This window comes from Asterias amurensis, chromosome 11 (assembly GCF_032118995.1).
Source record: "Asterias amurensis chromosome 11, ASM3211899v1".
Lineage (NCBI taxonomy): Eukaryota > Metazoa > Echinodermata > Asteroidea > Forcipulatida > Asteriidae > Asterias > Asterias amurensis.
The window spans coordinates 12,919,252-12,937,500 of NC_092658.1; the positions used below are offsets into that span (position 1 = coordinate 12,919,252).

At 41.0% G+C, this 18,249-nt stretch overlaps 1 protein-coding gene and 1 long non-coding RNA gene across 2 annotated transcripts in view; one reads left to right on the forward strand and one right to left on the reverse strand.

The window, feature by feature from the left end:
* Nucleotides 1-104: 104 nt before the first annotated feature.
* The window catches only part of LOC139944225 (polycystin-1-like), a 35,092-nt gene continuing 16,947 nt past the window's right edge, over nt 105-18,249 (reverse strand). The window contains exons 9-26 of the mRNA XM_071941199.1: nt 18,177-18,249; nt 17,491-17,581; nt 16,570-16,760; nt 14,830-15,072; nt 13,870-14,097; nt 12,677-12,941; nt 12,060-12,190; nt 10,352-10,576; nt 9,542-9,712; nt 8,679-8,839; nt 7,436-8,189; nt 6,999-7,137; nt 5,935-6,167; nt 4,627-4,828; nt 3,704-4,194; nt 2,986-3,187; nt 1,926-2,486; nt 105-1,186 (exon numbers count right to left, since the gene is read on the reverse strand). The exon at nt 18,177-18,249 is cut by the window's right edge and continues 53 nt beyond it. Coding sequence (XP_071797300.1) covers nt 951-1,186; nt 1,926-2,486; nt 2,986-3,187; nt 3,704-4,194; nt 4,627-4,828; nt 5,935-6,167; nt 6,999-7,137; nt 7,436-8,189; nt 8,679-8,839; nt 9,542-9,712; nt 10,352-10,576; nt 12,060-12,190; nt 12,677-12,941; nt 13,870-14,097; nt 14,830-15,072; nt 16,570-16,760; nt 17,491-17,581; nt 18,177-18,249 — 4,597 coding nt within the window. The 3' untranslated portion in view covers nt 105-950. The remainder of the gene's footprint in view (nt 1,187-1,925; nt 2,487-2,985; nt 3,188-3,703; nt 4,195-4,626; nt 4,829-5,934; nt 6,168-6,998; nt 7,138-7,435; nt 8,190-8,678; nt 8,840-9,541; nt 9,713-10,351; nt 10,577-12,059; nt 12,191-12,676; nt 12,942-13,869; nt 14,098-14,829; nt 15,073-16,569; nt 16,761-17,490; nt 17,582-18,176) is intronic.
* On the forward strand, nt 9,729-14,963 carry LOC139944230 (uncharacterized). The gene is made up of 4 exons (XR_011786932.1): nt 9,729-9,929; nt 10,385-10,599; nt 12,781-12,930; nt 14,823-14,963. It is a non-coding gene; the product is annotated as an uncharacterized lncRNA (long non-coding RNA).

The window sequence follows — 18,249 nt, forward strand, 5'->3', positions numbered from 1 at the left end:
TGTTACTGTTATATAATTATAACTAACATTAACATTTTGTATTGACTTCATTTTGCATGCAGCTACAAACCCTTGTTTCCCCCACCCCAAATATTTACATTTTTTGCGCACTGAAACATGCATGTTCACAAATCATGTACACCATTGTTTAGTATCAGTTGATACTGCTGATTTTAAATTATTGAGCATGGTAACAGTTAGCTATGTATAAAAATACATTCATAAATACCTTGAACAGTTTGGCTATTGCTATTTGTGGAGAGCGAGGGCCTTTATCGCACGCCCAGGACCCTGCCTGTTTTAATTGGCAATTTAAGAACTCCTTGCTTCCCTTTTATTCCCTTATATATAGACAGTGATTTTCTGGAATACGTGTTCAGGGGTCGATTTCACAAAGAGTTAGGACTAGTCCTAACTTAGGACTAGCCCTAAGAGATATCAAAAACGTACAGCTAGTCCTAAGTTAGGACGAGTAACTCGTCCTAACTCCTTATCCTAAGATAAGACTAGTCCTAACTCTTTGTGAAATCCACCCCTGGGTTCTTTTACATGCACTACTGAACCTAGTACTTGGGACCTAAGGTTTAATGTCCCATCCGAAGAACAAAGCAATAACAGTAAAGTATCTCTCTGCTGATCATCAATCCACAGGTTGATTCCATTGTTCTTACCCGCTCGAAAAGAAACCACCCTTGCTCTTTTTCGACCGAACCCTCCTCCCAAAAGAGATTTAAACATGGCTTTACTTCCAATTTTACTAGTTATTGTACACAACAAGTACAATGTAGTATAAGAATCAAAAACTAAAAGAGCATTGACTTGGGTTTCAGAGATTGTTTATTCTTAATTACGGAATACTCTCCATGCACGAACATAACCGCTCCAGATTTTAGAAATGTCTCAAACCTTTTTTGGAGGGGTCAAAGTTCACAGGGAATGAATCCGGCGTTTCAAGCCAGAAATATTCTACGGTTACATTGTTTCCCGGGAGACTCTTCACCACCATTGTGTGATGACGCAGAATGAAGTGTGATGCGGCTCAATGTCCGCGCAGGTGACCCACTCCCTTCACTGGGGTTGTCTTTTGGTATGTCAAGATCGCCGTAGTTGCTCTCCACAAAGCGGACGATCCGGTTGACCTGGACTTCCAGTGAATCCATCGTGTCCTCGTAGGATGTTGTTTTGGCTGAGAACAAAAAATGTAACATTTTTTTCTTGTTGCCTGAAGGTAATTATATTATGTTAGTACATTATCCCCGAATATAAAAATGTAAATTTTGGTTTGCTGTTATCAATTAGTATGCAGGTATTTTGTTCACAAAATCCTTTTTCTACCAAGTGTATAATCAAATAACATTTTCCTTAGGGAATGATCAGATGGCATTTGGTTGGCACATGGAAATGATGTGTTGTAGCTGCCCCCAACACTTGGAAAAGAGCTCTGGCACTGTAAAGGGAATGTAGTCGTTGGGGTATCATTCTTGAAATTTATGGCAATAAAAATTGTTGGTAATAAGCCTACAGCAGCTCTCAAATAGTGTAAAGCATTTTAAAGGGACATTTTACTTTGAAGTAATGTGGTTATTTGACAATATATATATCAGTGTTTGCCCGAAAATTTGAATCTGAGAAGAAAGTACTGTCTCAGTAACATTTTTCAGGTTGTGTATTCCTATTGGCCATTATTCTATCCTGCATAGACACTTTGGGTCTGTTTTTCATCAATATCTATTTAAAAAAAAAACTTGACCACCATTTGGAAACTAACTGTTCACATAAGATTAGCTTTATTGTATATACATCTATATTTTTCAGGATTAAAACATAATGGTTTTGAGAACCAAGGGAATAGTTTGCTTTAAAAGGTCTTAAGTTTGGCCCACTGGTGACTAAATCTGTAGATGTGAAATGTATCTTTTACTAACCTTTTGCTTTCAACAGTGGATTTTCAGAATGACCTTGAAGAGGTCTCAGGAAGAAGGCCTTGAATCTGTCGATCATGAACTCCACCATCTCATGATCTGTAGCATCGTCAGATCCTTTCTTGGCTCTCAACTGCCTGAAGGCCTCGGTGACGATCGTAATGAACATATTCGTCAAGATCATATACATCGTCATGATGTAGACGACGAAGACAGCACCCCCGATGATCGGTTTGGCCATCTTTAACGCCTCAAAGTCGAACTTTCCAAGCAGCATGGAGAAGAGAGTCTCTGTTGTCGTGATGAAGGTGCTGAAGGAACCCACGATAGCATGGAATAGGAGGTAGGTCAGCTGGGCGAAAGCACAGAAGACTAAGCTCCAGATGATTGAAAAGTAGAACAGGTCTTTTGCGGCGTAGGCGAGAGTTGACCCAAGGAGGGACATCTTGGCGTTGAGGCGCAGGAGGCGCATGTATCGGATTAAAGAGAGGAAGGAAACGCATGCCAAGATGTACCCTAAGAGCTCGTCCCACTTTGCAATATGGCTGAAATTGACAAATTCACCTGCAATGAATGATTACAGAATTTATAGTTGGGTTCACTGTTACATCTTAAGGTGTATTCATGAAATTGTGTTGATTTTAAAATGAACAGGTAGTATAAACAGCTTGGAGTTTTTATCAGTATAATTGATGGTCCTCAGGAGAAAGTTGAACTCTAATGCTGTAGGCTGTAAAATTTCTCAAAACTTTTCAAAACATCTTTGTCTTCGCCTTTGCATCTTTACACAACGGGAAAGCTCCATTAAATATTTTCAAAGTTTTGGCACAAATCTTGGAAACTGCATTGTACGCATCCTTTTCACCAGTGGCTGTATTAAAATTGAATAACTTGGGTCACTCATGTCATTAAGCCTAAGTAGTTTGAGCATGATTAATTTTTGGACAGGAAATTACATGGAGACCCAATGTAACAGGTGTTAGTTGTCAGATGGAAAGGATGTTAATATTTTTAATGGAGCTTTCTTTAATGAGAATGAGAAAATAGTTTCTGTGTACTAAACCCTGATCTTTGTTCTTGACGTCCTGCAGTGTGTTGACTATGAAGATCTGTCGGAGTATAAACATCACGATGGAAACAACAGAAAGCAGAAGCATGAGCAGCTCGATGGCAGTCCAGAAGTTCTTCAGCTCCTTGCAGCCGGCCTGTGTGATCTTCACAATCAGACGGATGAAGTAGTAGATCAGGTAGGCCACAAAGAGGACCTAGTGGTAAAAAAGGTTAAGCTTTATAATTTGGTTTTTAAGCTTACACCAATGTACTCATTAACTTCCCCGAGTTCTATGAAAACAAAATCACACGTAAGTCGCTTTGGTGGGATTCTAACCCATGACTTTTTCATTGCTAGAGCAGATGTCTTACCACTAGACTGACGAACTAGCCCAATGGCTAGAGGCAGTTTGAATCCCTAGAAGCAGGAACCACAACTAAATGGTAATGTTTGTATCTGACATAGAACATATAATTTGCTTTTTACCCTTAAATGATTTCTATTAATGCAAGGGTGTGTATAAAGGAACTTTAATTCCCCACGAGCTGTTCCGGCGTATATATCAGATCTGGGGAAGGTATCCCTGGCTGGACAACGTAAAAAATTGATTTATCGGGCTTCTGTTTGGGTGTCCATGATTATTTTGTGTGTATATCCCGACCGTTAAGTCCTTAAATGTTTGGAGTGGAAATAGTAGAACCAAGGTCAGACAATTTGTTGACAAATTTACCTGAAAAACAACAGTGAAGATGGCCATATTGTCCCCGTAGTGATACAGCCTCAGTGTGTTGACATGGGAAGACACAACAGCGCCCCCTGTTGGCAAGGTCTCGGCCAACATGGTCACCACGCTAAATAAGTTAATGTTGCCGTTGAACACTGAAAATTCCACAAAGATTGCCCGTGTCAGCTCATCGTACCATCCCGTCTCCCGTAAGAACATCGCCATAGATAGGGCACTGGATTTGCTTGTGCCGAACTCGGCCACATAGCCACCACCAGAGTAGAGAGCAAGCATGCCGAAATGAGGTACCCCGTTCAGCTCATGGTAGTCGTGAAAGATCCAAGGAGATGACTCCTCGGTTGAGTACGGCTGAGTTTGGCTGGAGTTTGTCGGTTGCCAGCCGACGGAGAAGTTTCCCTTGTCTTCGTTATCCCAGGAGTAACCAAGATGGCACTTTGGATTCAATGTCAGGACATCGGGAGGAATCTGGCAGGGATCTGAAATGTCAAAAAAAGTGTCAAGAACTGTTTTTTTATTAAGGGGGAGTCCCTACACTCCAGGACTTTCTAGGCACTTAATTGCAATCCATTGAACTGCCAGAACATAACAACTGGACTGCTTCATTGTGCCGAAGTACCAGACAATAGTATTTTGAACGTTTTGGTGGTCAAATGGAAAAGTCCACTGGGAATTGTTGAATACTTATCTGATCCAATGAGAATACTTAACAATTTCTGGCTTTTTATGTGCCTTCGTCTCTAAGCATTTGATGTTTGGTGTATGAGATCTTAGTCCATGTGTTTTATCATGATCAGTATCCAGTCAGCATTACATGTACATGAGGTCTGGGTGAGATTCTATCTTTTTTCGGCTTCCCTTGAGCCACAGAAGGCCTCAAGCTGAATAATCTTAATTGTTTCGCATCTCACCCGGTTTCACTCGTAGCTGCCTCAGACGTACAGGGCCAACGCGGTAGCACTGCCAGTTGCTCAGGAACCTTGTATGCCTCCAGTGCATGGGATCTCCATTATAGTATGTCTCACCATAGAGACCTGGTAGCAGAGCTTCTTCAACCCAATTCCAGAACAGGTCAGGGGTGAGTTTCTCCAGGCTTGTGAAGTTCAATTTCGTCTGGTAGGATTTGAATACATAGAGACGCTTTAATTTTTGGGGTTGGATAAAGACAAACTGACTAAAGCAAACTTAATGCCTGCGCTATCTTAGAATGGGAGTTCCAGTCAGAAGCCATTCAACCTGTAACATGCCGTGTAGCCAGGGATCACATTCAAGTTAACGATACAACCTGGGAAGCAGCAACAGAGGGATCACCTTAGAGGGAAAAATTGCAACCTGGGATTAACATGCCGACGCTCTACTAACTATTTATAAGCTCTCTTGCCCTAATGTAAGCAGTCTCCCTTTTTAGTTACAGGGTTGCAAGGAGAAGCCAATTAACCTGCAATGGACCCTTCCCATGAAATATGTAAATTGCACATACTGTAGCGCGTGCGCACTAACGTTTTGGTTGGCAAAATGAGGGAACATCGCGCTGTTTTGTACATGGCTAATGGGTGCGTAACGCAGACGCGATTGCGCGTCTGCTTAGTGCACAACTCTATGGCGTTTGCCAACCAACAGGGTCTGTACGCATGCGTGAATGTGATTACCGTATTTCATGGGAAGGGTCCATTTCTGTATAGCGAGGTATCACACCCAAGTTTACAATGCAATGTGGGAAGGGTTGGCTTGTGCGTAAGGCGCTCGCCTCTCGCCAAGGTGACCCCGGTTCGATTGCCGGTCGGGGCCATATGTGAGTTGAATTGTGCGTTGGTTCTCTGCTGTGCCACGAGGGTTTTCCAGACTATTCGATTTCCTCCCTCAGGAAAAAATCAAACACTTTCGATCTTGGCTGTGCTCTGTGGTCATAATGGGTTGATGTGGCTGGCAGCTGAATGCGCCCTTGCATGCCTGCTTCTCGAACACGTTGTAGCCGCATCCTTCGCAATTCAGCTCTTAGCTGGGAGTAAGGATGATTAGCCCCCAAAATTATAATTATAATATATATTCTTGTTGTTGAGAAATCAGCGATTAGCTTGGAGATTCAAAACCTACATTCTTGTATTTGCAATTCCTGCAGTGAAGGGAATGCGAATTTGTACTTGGAAGTGGTGACGTGTGGGCATGCTTTGGCATTTGGAAGAATTGCTTTGAAAAAGTTTTAAAATAAAAAATCTTACCGCGGTCTGCGCCCCGTTATTCTTAATGAAGATATCCCTGATTGATTGAGACATGTGGAATGATAATCCATCCCTGGTTGTGAAGCAAAGGAACATCACTACCACAACGAAGACTGTGTAGAACCCAGTGTCCTTCAAGATGCGGTTCATCTTCAGCTCCTTGATGCGCTTCTTACGAGCCTCTTCAAGGGCTGCCTTAGTGGGAGGAGGACAGAATCTGCCTCTTCGTTCTCCTGGAACAGACCAACAGTAATCACAATTTAAAGGGAAGGAACGCGTTTGGTAATTGTCAAAGACCAGTCTTCTCACTTGGTGTATCTCAACATATGCATAAAATAACAAGCCTGTGAAAATTTGAGCTAAATTGGTCATCGAAGTTGCGAGAAAATGATGAGAGAAAAAAACACCGTTGTTGGACGAATTTGTGTGCTTTCAGATAGGAATAAAACACTTCTGGCTAGAAGTCTTTTATTTTTTTAGTGTGAAATAACCTCTTTCTCAAAATCTATGCTATTTCACAGGGAGCCGTTTCTCATAATGTTTTATACTATCAACAGCTCTCCAATGCTCGTTACAAAGTCAGTTTTTAAGTTAATATTTGTTTTGAGTAATTACCAAACCTGTACCTTCCCTTTAAAGGGATGGTATACGTTTGGTAATTTGAGCCCACTGTTTGTTTCAATCCTATATTAGTTGTATGTACATGTATATCCCCCAAAAACTAATCTGTGAAAATTTAATTTCAAAAGGTGGTATATATTTTTTTTTAACATTGCTGAAAATCTCGGGCGATTATGTCTACATGCAGGAAGAATAATCTTAAATAGGAATACACAATCTGAGAAACTGTACTGTAAGTAACGCTTCTCTAAATATCTCTTTTTTCCATGACCACAGTACTCTAACACAAGTAGACTATTTCTTGACCTACATGTATAAACATGGTAAAGGACTGTCCCTTTCACACAAGTAAACTGTCACTTTATAGCCGAATAAGGTCTCCCATTAAAGGTCTTGCAAACATCATCAAAGATATGCAAAATATGGACAGATTTGTTGTTTACCTTTCAGCATTGTATCATGAAGCATTTCTTCATCATCCCCAAGCTGATTTTGATCTTTTGAGAATCCCTCATTGACCACAATGTCCATTCTAGTGGGCTTCTTACAAAGCAGGGACAAAAAGATGGCTAGAGCAATCACCTGCAGAAATATGAAAGAGAGGAGTTGAAACAGGAGGCGGGATTAGCATCTTGGATATGAGAGTGGTAATCAAATGTTGAAACGATGAACTAAATTGAATTTCAAATAATTAACTCGGGTGGAGCGTGAATGAAAAATGATTTTTAGGCCTTTTTTAAAACCATAGCTTGGGCCTGGGCTTGGGCTTTGTCAGTTATCTTGAAAATATGTTTTTTTTTCCAACAGGGTTCCAATCAAATAGACAGAGCCTAAGCTGGAGCCTTGGTCTAAGCTGTGGTTTTGAAAAGGGTCTCCTTGCCTTAAATGGTTGTATGATGATGACCGAGTTAAAGAGTGACATCAACATGGATACCAGCCACTCATTAGACTTCTCTCTCCCCCACTCCAGGCTGTAGAGGACTGTGAAGAATGCTGCTGTGACAGCAGACAGTATAATCAGAAGCCAAGCAAGGTAGACACACCAGTGCGGCAGCAAGAAGGCTCTACTCTTCGTCTTCTTGTTCCTGGGCTTAGAAGAAGGTACTAGCTCTACCTTATCGCCTTTCAAGTCGCTCATAGAGCTCTGCGGGGAGGAGTTCTCTGATGTTTCACCTTTCGATGTGTTTTGAAGATGGTCGGGAAGAATGGAAGTCTGAGATGGTTTAGACTTCCTGAATAACTGGACTATGATGATGTTGACTGGAACCACAATCATTGCGCTGATGAATCCGACATAGAACTCTTGTAGGGTGAAGGTCATCGGGCCAAGACGTAGTACACTCTGGTTTTCACGCTCCTCTCCCTGGCCGACATAGAACATGGCACTTGCAATCATGCTCAGATACAGAAGGCAGAGGCAGCAGGAGAGTCTCTGAACCCTGGTGAAGGTGCTCCTCGTCGGACGACTGAAGAGCGAGAACCAGATGTGTCCATCGAAGAGGTCTTTTCGGCTGCTGGTGTAAAAGAGTTTGCCGAACTGAGTGAGGTCGGAGCGTGTTGCGACCGGGATAACACGCTCGACTGCTCCGTCTTCTTTCTCCACAGCCAGCCAACGGTCACAGACAAAGAAGAATCTGAAAACAAGACAAATTGTTAATTCTGACAGTCTGATAAAGAATTTCCTGACACTTTCTGGTAGAGCACCGGACTGAAGCTTTGGTTTTTCTGATCGGCAGAGTATGGGTTTGAGTCCCTTGTGTCCTTTAGCAAGATACTTTACCATAATTTCTAAAATTGTCCTTTGAATGGCTATCAGGTTCCTGGTACTAGTATTGGTAGTTACACGTACAAGAGCTCAAAACACTTTTAGTGGAAAAGTAGGGGTTAACCGTGGTGTTTCTGTTTCCACATAGCAAGCACCCATGGTTACAGCTATCTTTAGGCTTCCAAGGTACAGTGATTATAATAAGTAAACAGGGGGTCTCAAAAAAACCTATACACTTTTGAAGTGGCTGCGGAATAACAAATATATTGGAGTGTGTTATTCGGCAGCCATTTAAAAAAGTATACATACGGTATAATAATATTGCGGAACTTCAGTGACAACTGAGGCAGTGACTTACTGTTGTCTAGTTTGTAGATCAGTAATAGAGACCTGTGAGAGATACCAGCTTGCTGATTCCCCAGATCCAGTGTTATCATGCCATACCTTGATGTGAGACAGATTCCCTAGAGGTCTGGCCACACTCATCAGGAAATGGCACACACTACCCCTCTCAAAAATCTAGGAAATACATTCATAAATTTTATAGGTAGGGTCATAGATTGCTTTGGCAATGTAATGCTGATTTGCAGGAAAAACTATAAAGAAAGAGAGAACAAAAGTCATTGTGAAAGTTTCAGCTATTATACCACAAGGGAAACTCACTGATAGTTTGTGTTTAAACAAAGACAAATTGACATGGACTTGCGAGACTTGCAACAGTGGCCTTCGGATTTAGTACCAACGCTCTACCAACTGAGCTATTGTAAGGATGACTTTCCACTATTATCTCTAGAATTCCCCAATTAGTTGTTTATACCAAAACTGGTCGCCCATATCCTCTGTCATCCCATTTATTGTTAAACACACCACTAATGTGGAAAATCTTTCTTAGCCCTATCTAGACAGTATCCCTATTAATCGGTATCTTTGTTTGAGGCGCAAGGCAGAAGCCATTATTTGGTCAAGTTTACAATACCACATGACAAGCAGCATGTGATGTGACATTATTATTTAAAAAAAATATGCTACCTGATGTACATATGTCGCCTTGGTGCATTCGCGTATCCTGATTTTGCAAAAGCATTGCACAAAAATACTTCATGCAAATATGTTGTTGAATAAACTTATAAAGTTGCCAATGAGAATAGTCTACTGTATTATAACTTGCCCGAATTGTAGTTTTTTTCCTCACAAGAAGAGAAATTCTTTTTTATTTGTTACCTTCCTCTTATTGTCATCCAGAAGTCTGACTCCGCTATCTGCATCGTCTGTGCTGAGTATCAGGCTGACCTTTGACCTTGTGCCACTTTCTGGACCCAATCCCGTTGACACCGTCACTTGGTAGAAGTAAGAATCCTTTGGGTGATTGTCAGCCAACGGACAGACTCCCCACTGTGGAAATACATACACAATGTGACATATCAATATCACACCAGCATCAATAACACTACACCATGGAAATGAACAATGCAAATGAACAATGGAAATGGAATTGAGCAATAAACAAAGGAACACTGAGCAACGTGTGTGTGCTGTACGTGCACAGGTGACACCATGATGATGATGTGGTCTACAAATATGTATCTCATTGGTTCTCCTGACATTGAAGGTAATTTTTTTCATTTCATTTTATTCGCCAGCAGATAAATAAAAAACAATTGCAGATCAAAGGATCTTCAACAAACGTACAAAAACAAACATTAGAAACTCTCCGCCAGTAGGGATGTGGTCGGGTTGGCATAGTTGTATCTTTCCTCGTCTTCCACCTCTAGGATCCTGGTTGGAACCATGCCGGAGCACTATGTGGATTGGGTTTTCCAGTTCCTGCATGTCTGCATGGGTTTTCTGGTACCTGATAGTGGATGACAGATTTCTCACACATAGCAGTGTCTCAGATGGATTGTTGCATTAAGGTCATCCGACTATTTTTCTTGCCAGCCTCATTTTGGGCTGATTGTTTTGAACAGAAATTTTACAAAATGGTGGCACCTTGAATGAGATTTAGATGTATGGTACCCAATTATTGAGTACCTTGATAATATCCTGACGATCCTTCCTCCTCAGCCACACCAGGAGAATCAAATACAGTCCGAAGCTTCCCAGCACCGTTGAGAAAACAGCTGCGTTGTCGCCAAGGTCCTTGGTGAAGACTGTGGAGAAGTCGATGCTGTTTGGAGGAACGAAGAAGGAGGCTGCAAAGGACGAGAGATGGTTGCAGAGACAGTGGGTGTAGCGGAGGTTCGTCAGTGGACCGGCCTAAGGAGCATTAAAAACAGGAGGTGAGTTTGTAAGTTACTTGTGAATTTGGGATTTGAGTCATTGCGTGGTAAAAACTTATATTTGGTTTGCAGTACACATGGTACACCATGTTTGGAAGATTATGTTCTTTTGAAAATTTGTCTTGCTTTGTATGCTACTTAGCGGTAGGGTTAGGATTATACTTGTGATTTGTAACTTTCAAATCTGGCTGTTTGTGAGAAAAACCCTTGTCTTGTCAAAACTCATCCTGGACAGACCACAGGACGAGGCTCGTCCGATGTCACATTTTTGTCGGACGGGCCACAGGATGGGAGTTCATATGGAACAAGGTTCCACACGATGAAATGTGTATTCCCGTCCGATACACAGTGCCCAAGGCACCCCACTGAGCGCTCTGCGGTTTCACTGGCTCATTAAACACTAGATAAACAAACCTGGGGTTTGCGGTTTGGGGCAAGTCTGGACTGACTGTTTGGAGGTCACTGTAGGAAAGATTATACTAGCATAGCTCATGTAAACCGTTAACAGTGTTTTATTCTCCATTCCTAAATTGTATAGGTTTATAAAAATTAAACTAATGAAAAATATAAATATCAAAAGAAAACTTTTTGCAATGTTGGTGAAATTATCCACCATCTTGAAAAAAAACACAGATGCTAATCATGGCCACTCGTTCATACACAGGAAATTCCCTTCAAAGATTTGTACCCTTCAAAAAATGGACCATAACATTCTAAACTTGTTGGATCGTGGGGTGATGTTTCCAAGGTTATTTATTGTCTAAATTACTTTCAGGATAATTTCTATTCAATCACGATACATCAAAAGGGGTACATCATTGTAAAGGTGCTGTTTAATAACATGGATTTCTCAAATAATTAGATTTTAATCTAAAGATTTTAAAAGGGGTTGTCCCACTAGATAATTAAATAAGCTTTTATTGACGCAGAAGAACAACATAGACAGTAAAGACAATTGCAATTTTGTCCACAGACTGAAATAAAAATGTTGAAACCCATCCTGTTAAAAAGTTACAAATTGAAATGCACAGAGAGCTTAAGATATGACCAATTTGTCTGTAGTAAATACTCAAGGTCATTGAAGCCCAGTGTGAAACCACAAACTGGCCCTCGGAGACCCCCTGCTTGTTTTCCAGTAGATAGCAATCTAATCTATAGCCCGTCCGATAAAGTAATCACTACAAGGGAATTGAACATGGGACAGAAACCTGGTCCTGGACGGGTGCCCGTCCGTTGGCTGTCCAGGATGAGTTTTGACAAGGAAGAGAAAAGACTAATAATCTTTAAGCAAACTTGAACCTCGATTCTAATTGATCAATTCATAGCAACAAGTTAATGATATTATTCTTTATTATAAAAAAAAATCCACATGCAAGGCTCTGGTCCCAAGCGGGATTCGAACCGAAGTCCACAGATTTGACAGGCAGGGGAAAATTCAACCAGAATTCAAGAGTGCTTACCTCACAGCCTTCACTACTCCATGCTTCAATATGGGTGTCCCAGTACCGGCAACCAGAAGCATAGGTCAATAAAGTAACATTAACGACCTTTGACCCAGCTAATGATGATGTATCATTCAAGACCATAGATTCTGAAAAACAAGACAATTGTTTGTCATAAGCATTGGCAGCCATTATACAATTGTTGCCACTGTAGCGAGGTCCATGGTGTTTTGTACACCATGGACCCCATCACAGTGTGCAATTTTTGTTATACCACGGTAACAATATTATTCCTCGGAAGTTCTGTTTTCATCTTCAAACATTATTACGATGGAGTAGGCATAGTTAATATGAGCAGATGGACAGTTATTCAAATATGAACAACTCTTCACTGTTCCCTCGAACCCGGGGCTGTTTCATACAAAGCGCTGGAAAATTTGGGCTGAACTTATTTTGCTTAAGCGCACTAAACTAAACCAACCACAAGAACCATCCCTGCCCACACAGGTACCCATTTACCCCTCAATAAAGTGTCTTGCTCAGGGACACAAGTGTCACGACCGGGCCTCAAACTAGCTACCTCAAACCCATATTATAATATTACTTTTCAAAGAGAATGGTAACATTTTACTTACCCATCAGAACAACTCCCAGGTAGTAGTTGCCGACACCATTCAATACTTCTATAGGAAACACAGCTGTGTATTCAGCCTCATTCTTTACCGCATTATCATCCCAGCTTTCCCCCGCCTTAAGAATCCGAGGAATGGACTGGACTGCATCGTGCGTCTTCTCATCTGGGAAGCTGCCGTTTCTCAGATAGATCAGGAATCTTGAGGTCTCATCGGAAACATCTTTGAGAAATACTCTAAGCTCAACGTTCTCCTCAGTAAGCTCAACCTTAATAAATAAGTAAAAAGGATTTTGTAAATTTTTATTTCAAGATAGGATAAAGCCAGGTGGTCTTTGCCGTCATGGTTTGCTTGTGCGTAAAGTACTCTCTTTTCACCAATGCGGCCCTGCTGTCAATTTAGGACGCATTAGGACGCATTGAACCCATCCTAAGTTAGGATGAGTTACTCGTCCTAACTTGAGATAGAATTAATCCTAGAGTTTTTGTGAAATCGGCTGTTGGTTCCCCTCCCTGTTAAGGTAATAATTGAGAAGAGTTGTGCGTTGGTTTTCTCCTATGCTACAAGTTTTTTTTGTCCAGTCCCTCCGGTTTAACTTCCTCTGGTAAAATCAAAAACTTTCAATATCTGGCTGTGCTACGTGTTCATGTATGGGTCGGTGTGGCTGGCTGCCACTGCTTTTCTCTCCGAGGCTCCTGTTTTCCTCATTCCAGAAAAATCAAACACTTTCAAAATCTGGCTGTGCTAAGAGTCATACATGTATATGGGTTGATGTGGCTGGCTGCCAAAGACGCCCTCGCATGCCTGCAGCTCAATTGCATCATAGCGTAATCATTCGCAAATCAGCTTCTCAACTACCAGTCATGATATCCCTTATATTTGCCCATTTTCATAAGGGCTCTATCTATTAGAAAACAAGTGGATGACAAAACTTAATTTGACCTCTGAGCCCCTCTTTAATGCTTTCATTCGTCAACTGTTTTGACTGGTCCAAACCCCTTCCGAAAAATAATGTAGAACAAAAAAGTAAAGATGGCACGATCACACAGTTTTCAGAATGGGAAGGAGGAATCTTGAGGGTGCTATTTTGACCTGTTTTAAGGGGGTTGCCTTTTGGCAAACGAAAAAAGGGTATTTGTCCATAATATGATCCATTTATCAAAGGGTGCAACTCAAGACAGTAAACATCTACCTACCTTCTGATATTGCATTTCCGAGATGCTTTTGAAGCTCGTTTTCAGCGTCCTTTGACTCTCAACTTTCCCTTCATCAGTCTGTAAAATGATGCTTATCTTATTGGTTAAGTTCCTCACTACAAGTGGATTTCTGTCTCCGTCGGTGAATTCCATTGTGAGGACACATTTGGATCCAATGCTTGCTGAACTTTCAGAAAAACTGAACGGGTTTGAATTGAAGAAGAGAACCTGTTGGAAGGAATTGGAAATTCATTCTTAGTTTGTATACTTTGTGAAACGTTATTATAAGAACCATGTTTAAACCATTACACAGTGACAGGTAATCACATTTTATAGAGAGAGGTGAGGTATATGATGTTTCTGCAGAGTAAACATTGAGGTAAAGTCTTAAAGTCATTGAGGTCGAGTTTTAAGTCAAGTACCAAGTCTATACAAGAGTAAAATCAGAAGTCTTTAAGATCAAGTGTCTAAGTCTTAGGTCAAGTCCCAAGTATTTGAGGTCAAGTGTCTCAGTCTTTAAGTGAACTCCTAAGTTAAGTCTGAAATCTTTGAAGGTAATTTGTTAAGGCTTTTAGGTGAAGTGTTAAGTCATGTCTGAAGACTTTTAGGTCGAGCCTCTAAGTCTTTGATGTCAAGTCTCAAGTCAAATCTGACATCTTTGAGGTCTATTTTCTAAAGTCTTTAGGTGAAGTCTTGTATCGAGTCTTAATTAAGCCTTTAAGGAAAAGTTTCTTAGTCTTGTAGGTGAAGTCTTAAGTCAAGTCTGAAGTCTTTGAGGTCAAGTCTCTAAATCTCAGGTCATTTCTATAAGTCTTTGAGGAAAAGTCTCAACTAAAGTCTCAAGTCAAATCTTTTGAGGTTAAGTCTAAAGTGAAGTCTCACCTCAAGTTCCTACATCATATACACACACAGATTCAGTTTTATCGACCCTGTTTATTTCTTGTCAACTTTAGTACTCACAGTCTGCTCAACATGGATGTCGTCTCGTTCACCAAACAGTGAATAAGCATCTGGAAGCCTGAAGGATCCAGCATCAGACTGTATATATTGATTCGCTATTGAGTCTGGTTTACCTTTGTAAACCTCCACTATGAGACTATCAGAGTCCAGGCGCAGGGGAGGCTGACCCAAGACCCTCTTGTCCATGACGACATCCACTGCATGGTTGATTGTTTGCCGTGCTAGGGTGCTAATTGTACGAGCCTAATAGTGGTGAAAAGTAGATCGCAGCATCAAGGTATAATATTTTTAATCATGCATTTGCTATTTTAGAATACTCTCAAGGATCCCCTTGGAGATAATACCCTTGGAGATATTCCCATGAAATATGTAAATTGCACGTGGCGCGTGCGCACTAACGTTTTGGTTAGCAAAATGAGGGAACATCGCGCTGTTTTGTACACGGCTAATAGGTGCATGACGCAGACGCGATTGCGCGTCTGCTTAGTGCACAACTCTATGGCGTTTGCCAACCAACAGGGTCTGTACGCATGTGTAAATGTAATTAGCATATTTCATGGGTAGGGTGCATTGAATAATGCCCCACTTCACGTAGGTTAAAAGAATGCAAATCCATGGCTTCAATTCAAACAAAGTTCTCCACTTTAATACAGGTGAAGGTGGCAACTTGCCCCTGCGTGACATTTAATTTTGGTCGATAGCCCAAATTGCTGAAGTGTAGCCCTCACCTTGAAGTGGCTTTTCGGCCTTGCGGTGTCTGGTTATCATTAAATTTGGAAAATCAATATACTAATACACTTGTGTAAGATTGCTCCTGTTTTTCGACACCCCTACCCCCGCCCCCCCCCCCCCCACAGCTCTGTGTTGCAGTTAGTGTGTGGACATTCCCTTGTTCTGTCCACTTAAAGACACTGGACACTATAGGTAATTGTCACAGACAAGTCTTCTCAATATATGCATAAAATAACAAACCTGTGAAAATTTTAGCTCAATTGGACGTCGAAGTTGCGAGATAATAATGAAAGAAAAAAACACCCTTGTCACACGAAGTTGTGTGCTTTTAGACGGTTGATTTCTAGACCTCAAATTCTAAATCTGAGGTCTCGAAATCAAATTCTACTTCTTTCTAGAAAACTATGTCACTTCAGAGGGAGCTGTTTCTCACAATGTTTTATACTATCAACCTCTCCCCATTACTCGTCACCAAGTAAGGTTTTATGCTAATAATTACTTTGAGTAATAACCAGTAGTGTCCACTGCCTTTAAGGAGAATTGAACTGTAAATAACACTGTGGCCGTGTGTAAGTCCACATAGTATTTCTGGTCTCTACATTAAGTGGAATTCTCAGGTCCACACTTCGAATGTAGCATTAAAGGAACATTATACAGAATTGTTTTTTGCTAACAAAACAATCCACCGTATACATAAACTGACAAACCTGTAGGATTTTGGGATCGAATGGCCATCTAGGTTGAATAACGTTGAAAAACCGATTACACAATTTGCATGACATCAATTTAAAAAAAATGTGAATAAAACGCTTACTGAGTGCCAAACTCTAAACGGGAAATAAGTTTTATTTGTTACTCACAAAATCTGACATCAGACATAAGTATTTCAAGGGATGTTTTCCACCATCATCAGACCAGGTAAGTTTTATGTAAATCTGTGATCTTAGACAAGTTTTTTTTTCCTTACCAATTTTGTAATGTTCCCTTAAAACACAGACATGTACGTACCACCATTTGTGCGTTTTGTATATTGACTTTCTTCTCCTCATTGTATCGTGCAGTTTGCTCGACAGCATCTTCAGGTGAGATATCGTCACCATAAAAGTTGGAGACTTCCAGACCTGCTTCACTGGTTCCCAGTGCATCCTGAACTAAGCCGTCTGATTGGACGATCATCATCCCCAAGCCAGCGGTGATTTCTAGAGTATTGGTGAGTAATAAATTTTGTTTTTGAAGGATTGTTCATCGTGGTCCATCTACCAACATCACCCTCTTAAGCCTAAAACACACTCACTACTACCCACTTGATTATCATTACACACAAGTTTTAGTTTGGCTCTGGAATGTGGTTGAGGTCGAGTAATGAGTCTGTGGCATACAAGAAAGCTCCATTTAAGAAAGAGGCTAGAATAAAAACATCTTTTTCATTTGACACTTAACACCTGTTTTCTCCATGTTATTCCTTGTCCAAACAGTAGACTAATTGGATAATGCACAAACCAGTAGGGCTTTTGACTGACCCAGGCAGATTGACTGCTCATGACCCAAGTAATTCAATGTAATTACAGCCACTGGTGAAAAGTATGTATACAATTGTTTCCCATATTTACAGAGTTGCGAGATGCTGCCCATTGTGTTGAGAGTATCTTGCTGATGATAGACCCCTACCTCCAAAAATACAAACTAGCAAGACGAGAAGGAATTTGCTTAGCTAGAGTAGCTGGATAGTGTGTGTGTCTGACAAGGGCAGGCCCTCGAAATAACCCACATCACCCACAGCAATTGCCGTGCTACCAGCCCTGTGTTTTGATGTGGTGCCTTTTGCAAATTCCAATTGCAAATTTAACTTTCCTCATAGAAGTGCCCCTTCCCAGAGAAAGATTGCGGTGCCCAATCAAGAACAAAGTTCAGGGCCTGCAAGGGTCTTACCTGATGCTGTGGTGATAACCAATTCTACATCATTAGAATCAACGCCTTGCAGGGTCATGGCCATCGCTAACATTGCTTCTGATGCATCCAGCTAGGAAAAATAATGCATATGGTTATAACCTGTGTTGTGTGCAACAGACTAATGGCCACTTAATTGTCTGTAATACATGCACCTCCATTATTCGTATCAACACCTGTGGACCAATTGACCTTTATCATGGTGCGGCCATCTTAATTTTTCTCCTATTCAAATCAATCAAACCAAACCGAGGCTGGAACGAGAAATAGTCTAGTTCCTTTTTCAGTGCAATGAATACCAGCGTTCATTACTGTATACTTGGATAATGGGAACATAACCAAGTATGATAAAGGTCTATTGTCCCTCTTGTTCTCTGTTGCCTATGTTGTTTGCCTTTGGACCATAGAAATAGAACCCGGAGAATGCCAAGTGTGTCATTGTGTGTGCGGTTTTGTTGTGAGACCATTTTGATGGACGCGCATATGCCATTTTTAACGCATATATGGAAAATTATTTTGCCATACAGTAGTAGACATCACATTGACCAATGAAAACACGTACTATGGTCTATGTGTGCTGCCCTCTTGCCATTTTGCCATACACCCGTGTCCTTCCCCCTAACGTGCCTAAGCATATCGATTCTAGGTCTGAGATATCATACACTTACCAGGGCTTTATCATTGACGTGGCCAGTCATACTGTTAGACAGAGTAGAAGAGCCTTGAAGTAGAGATTCCACA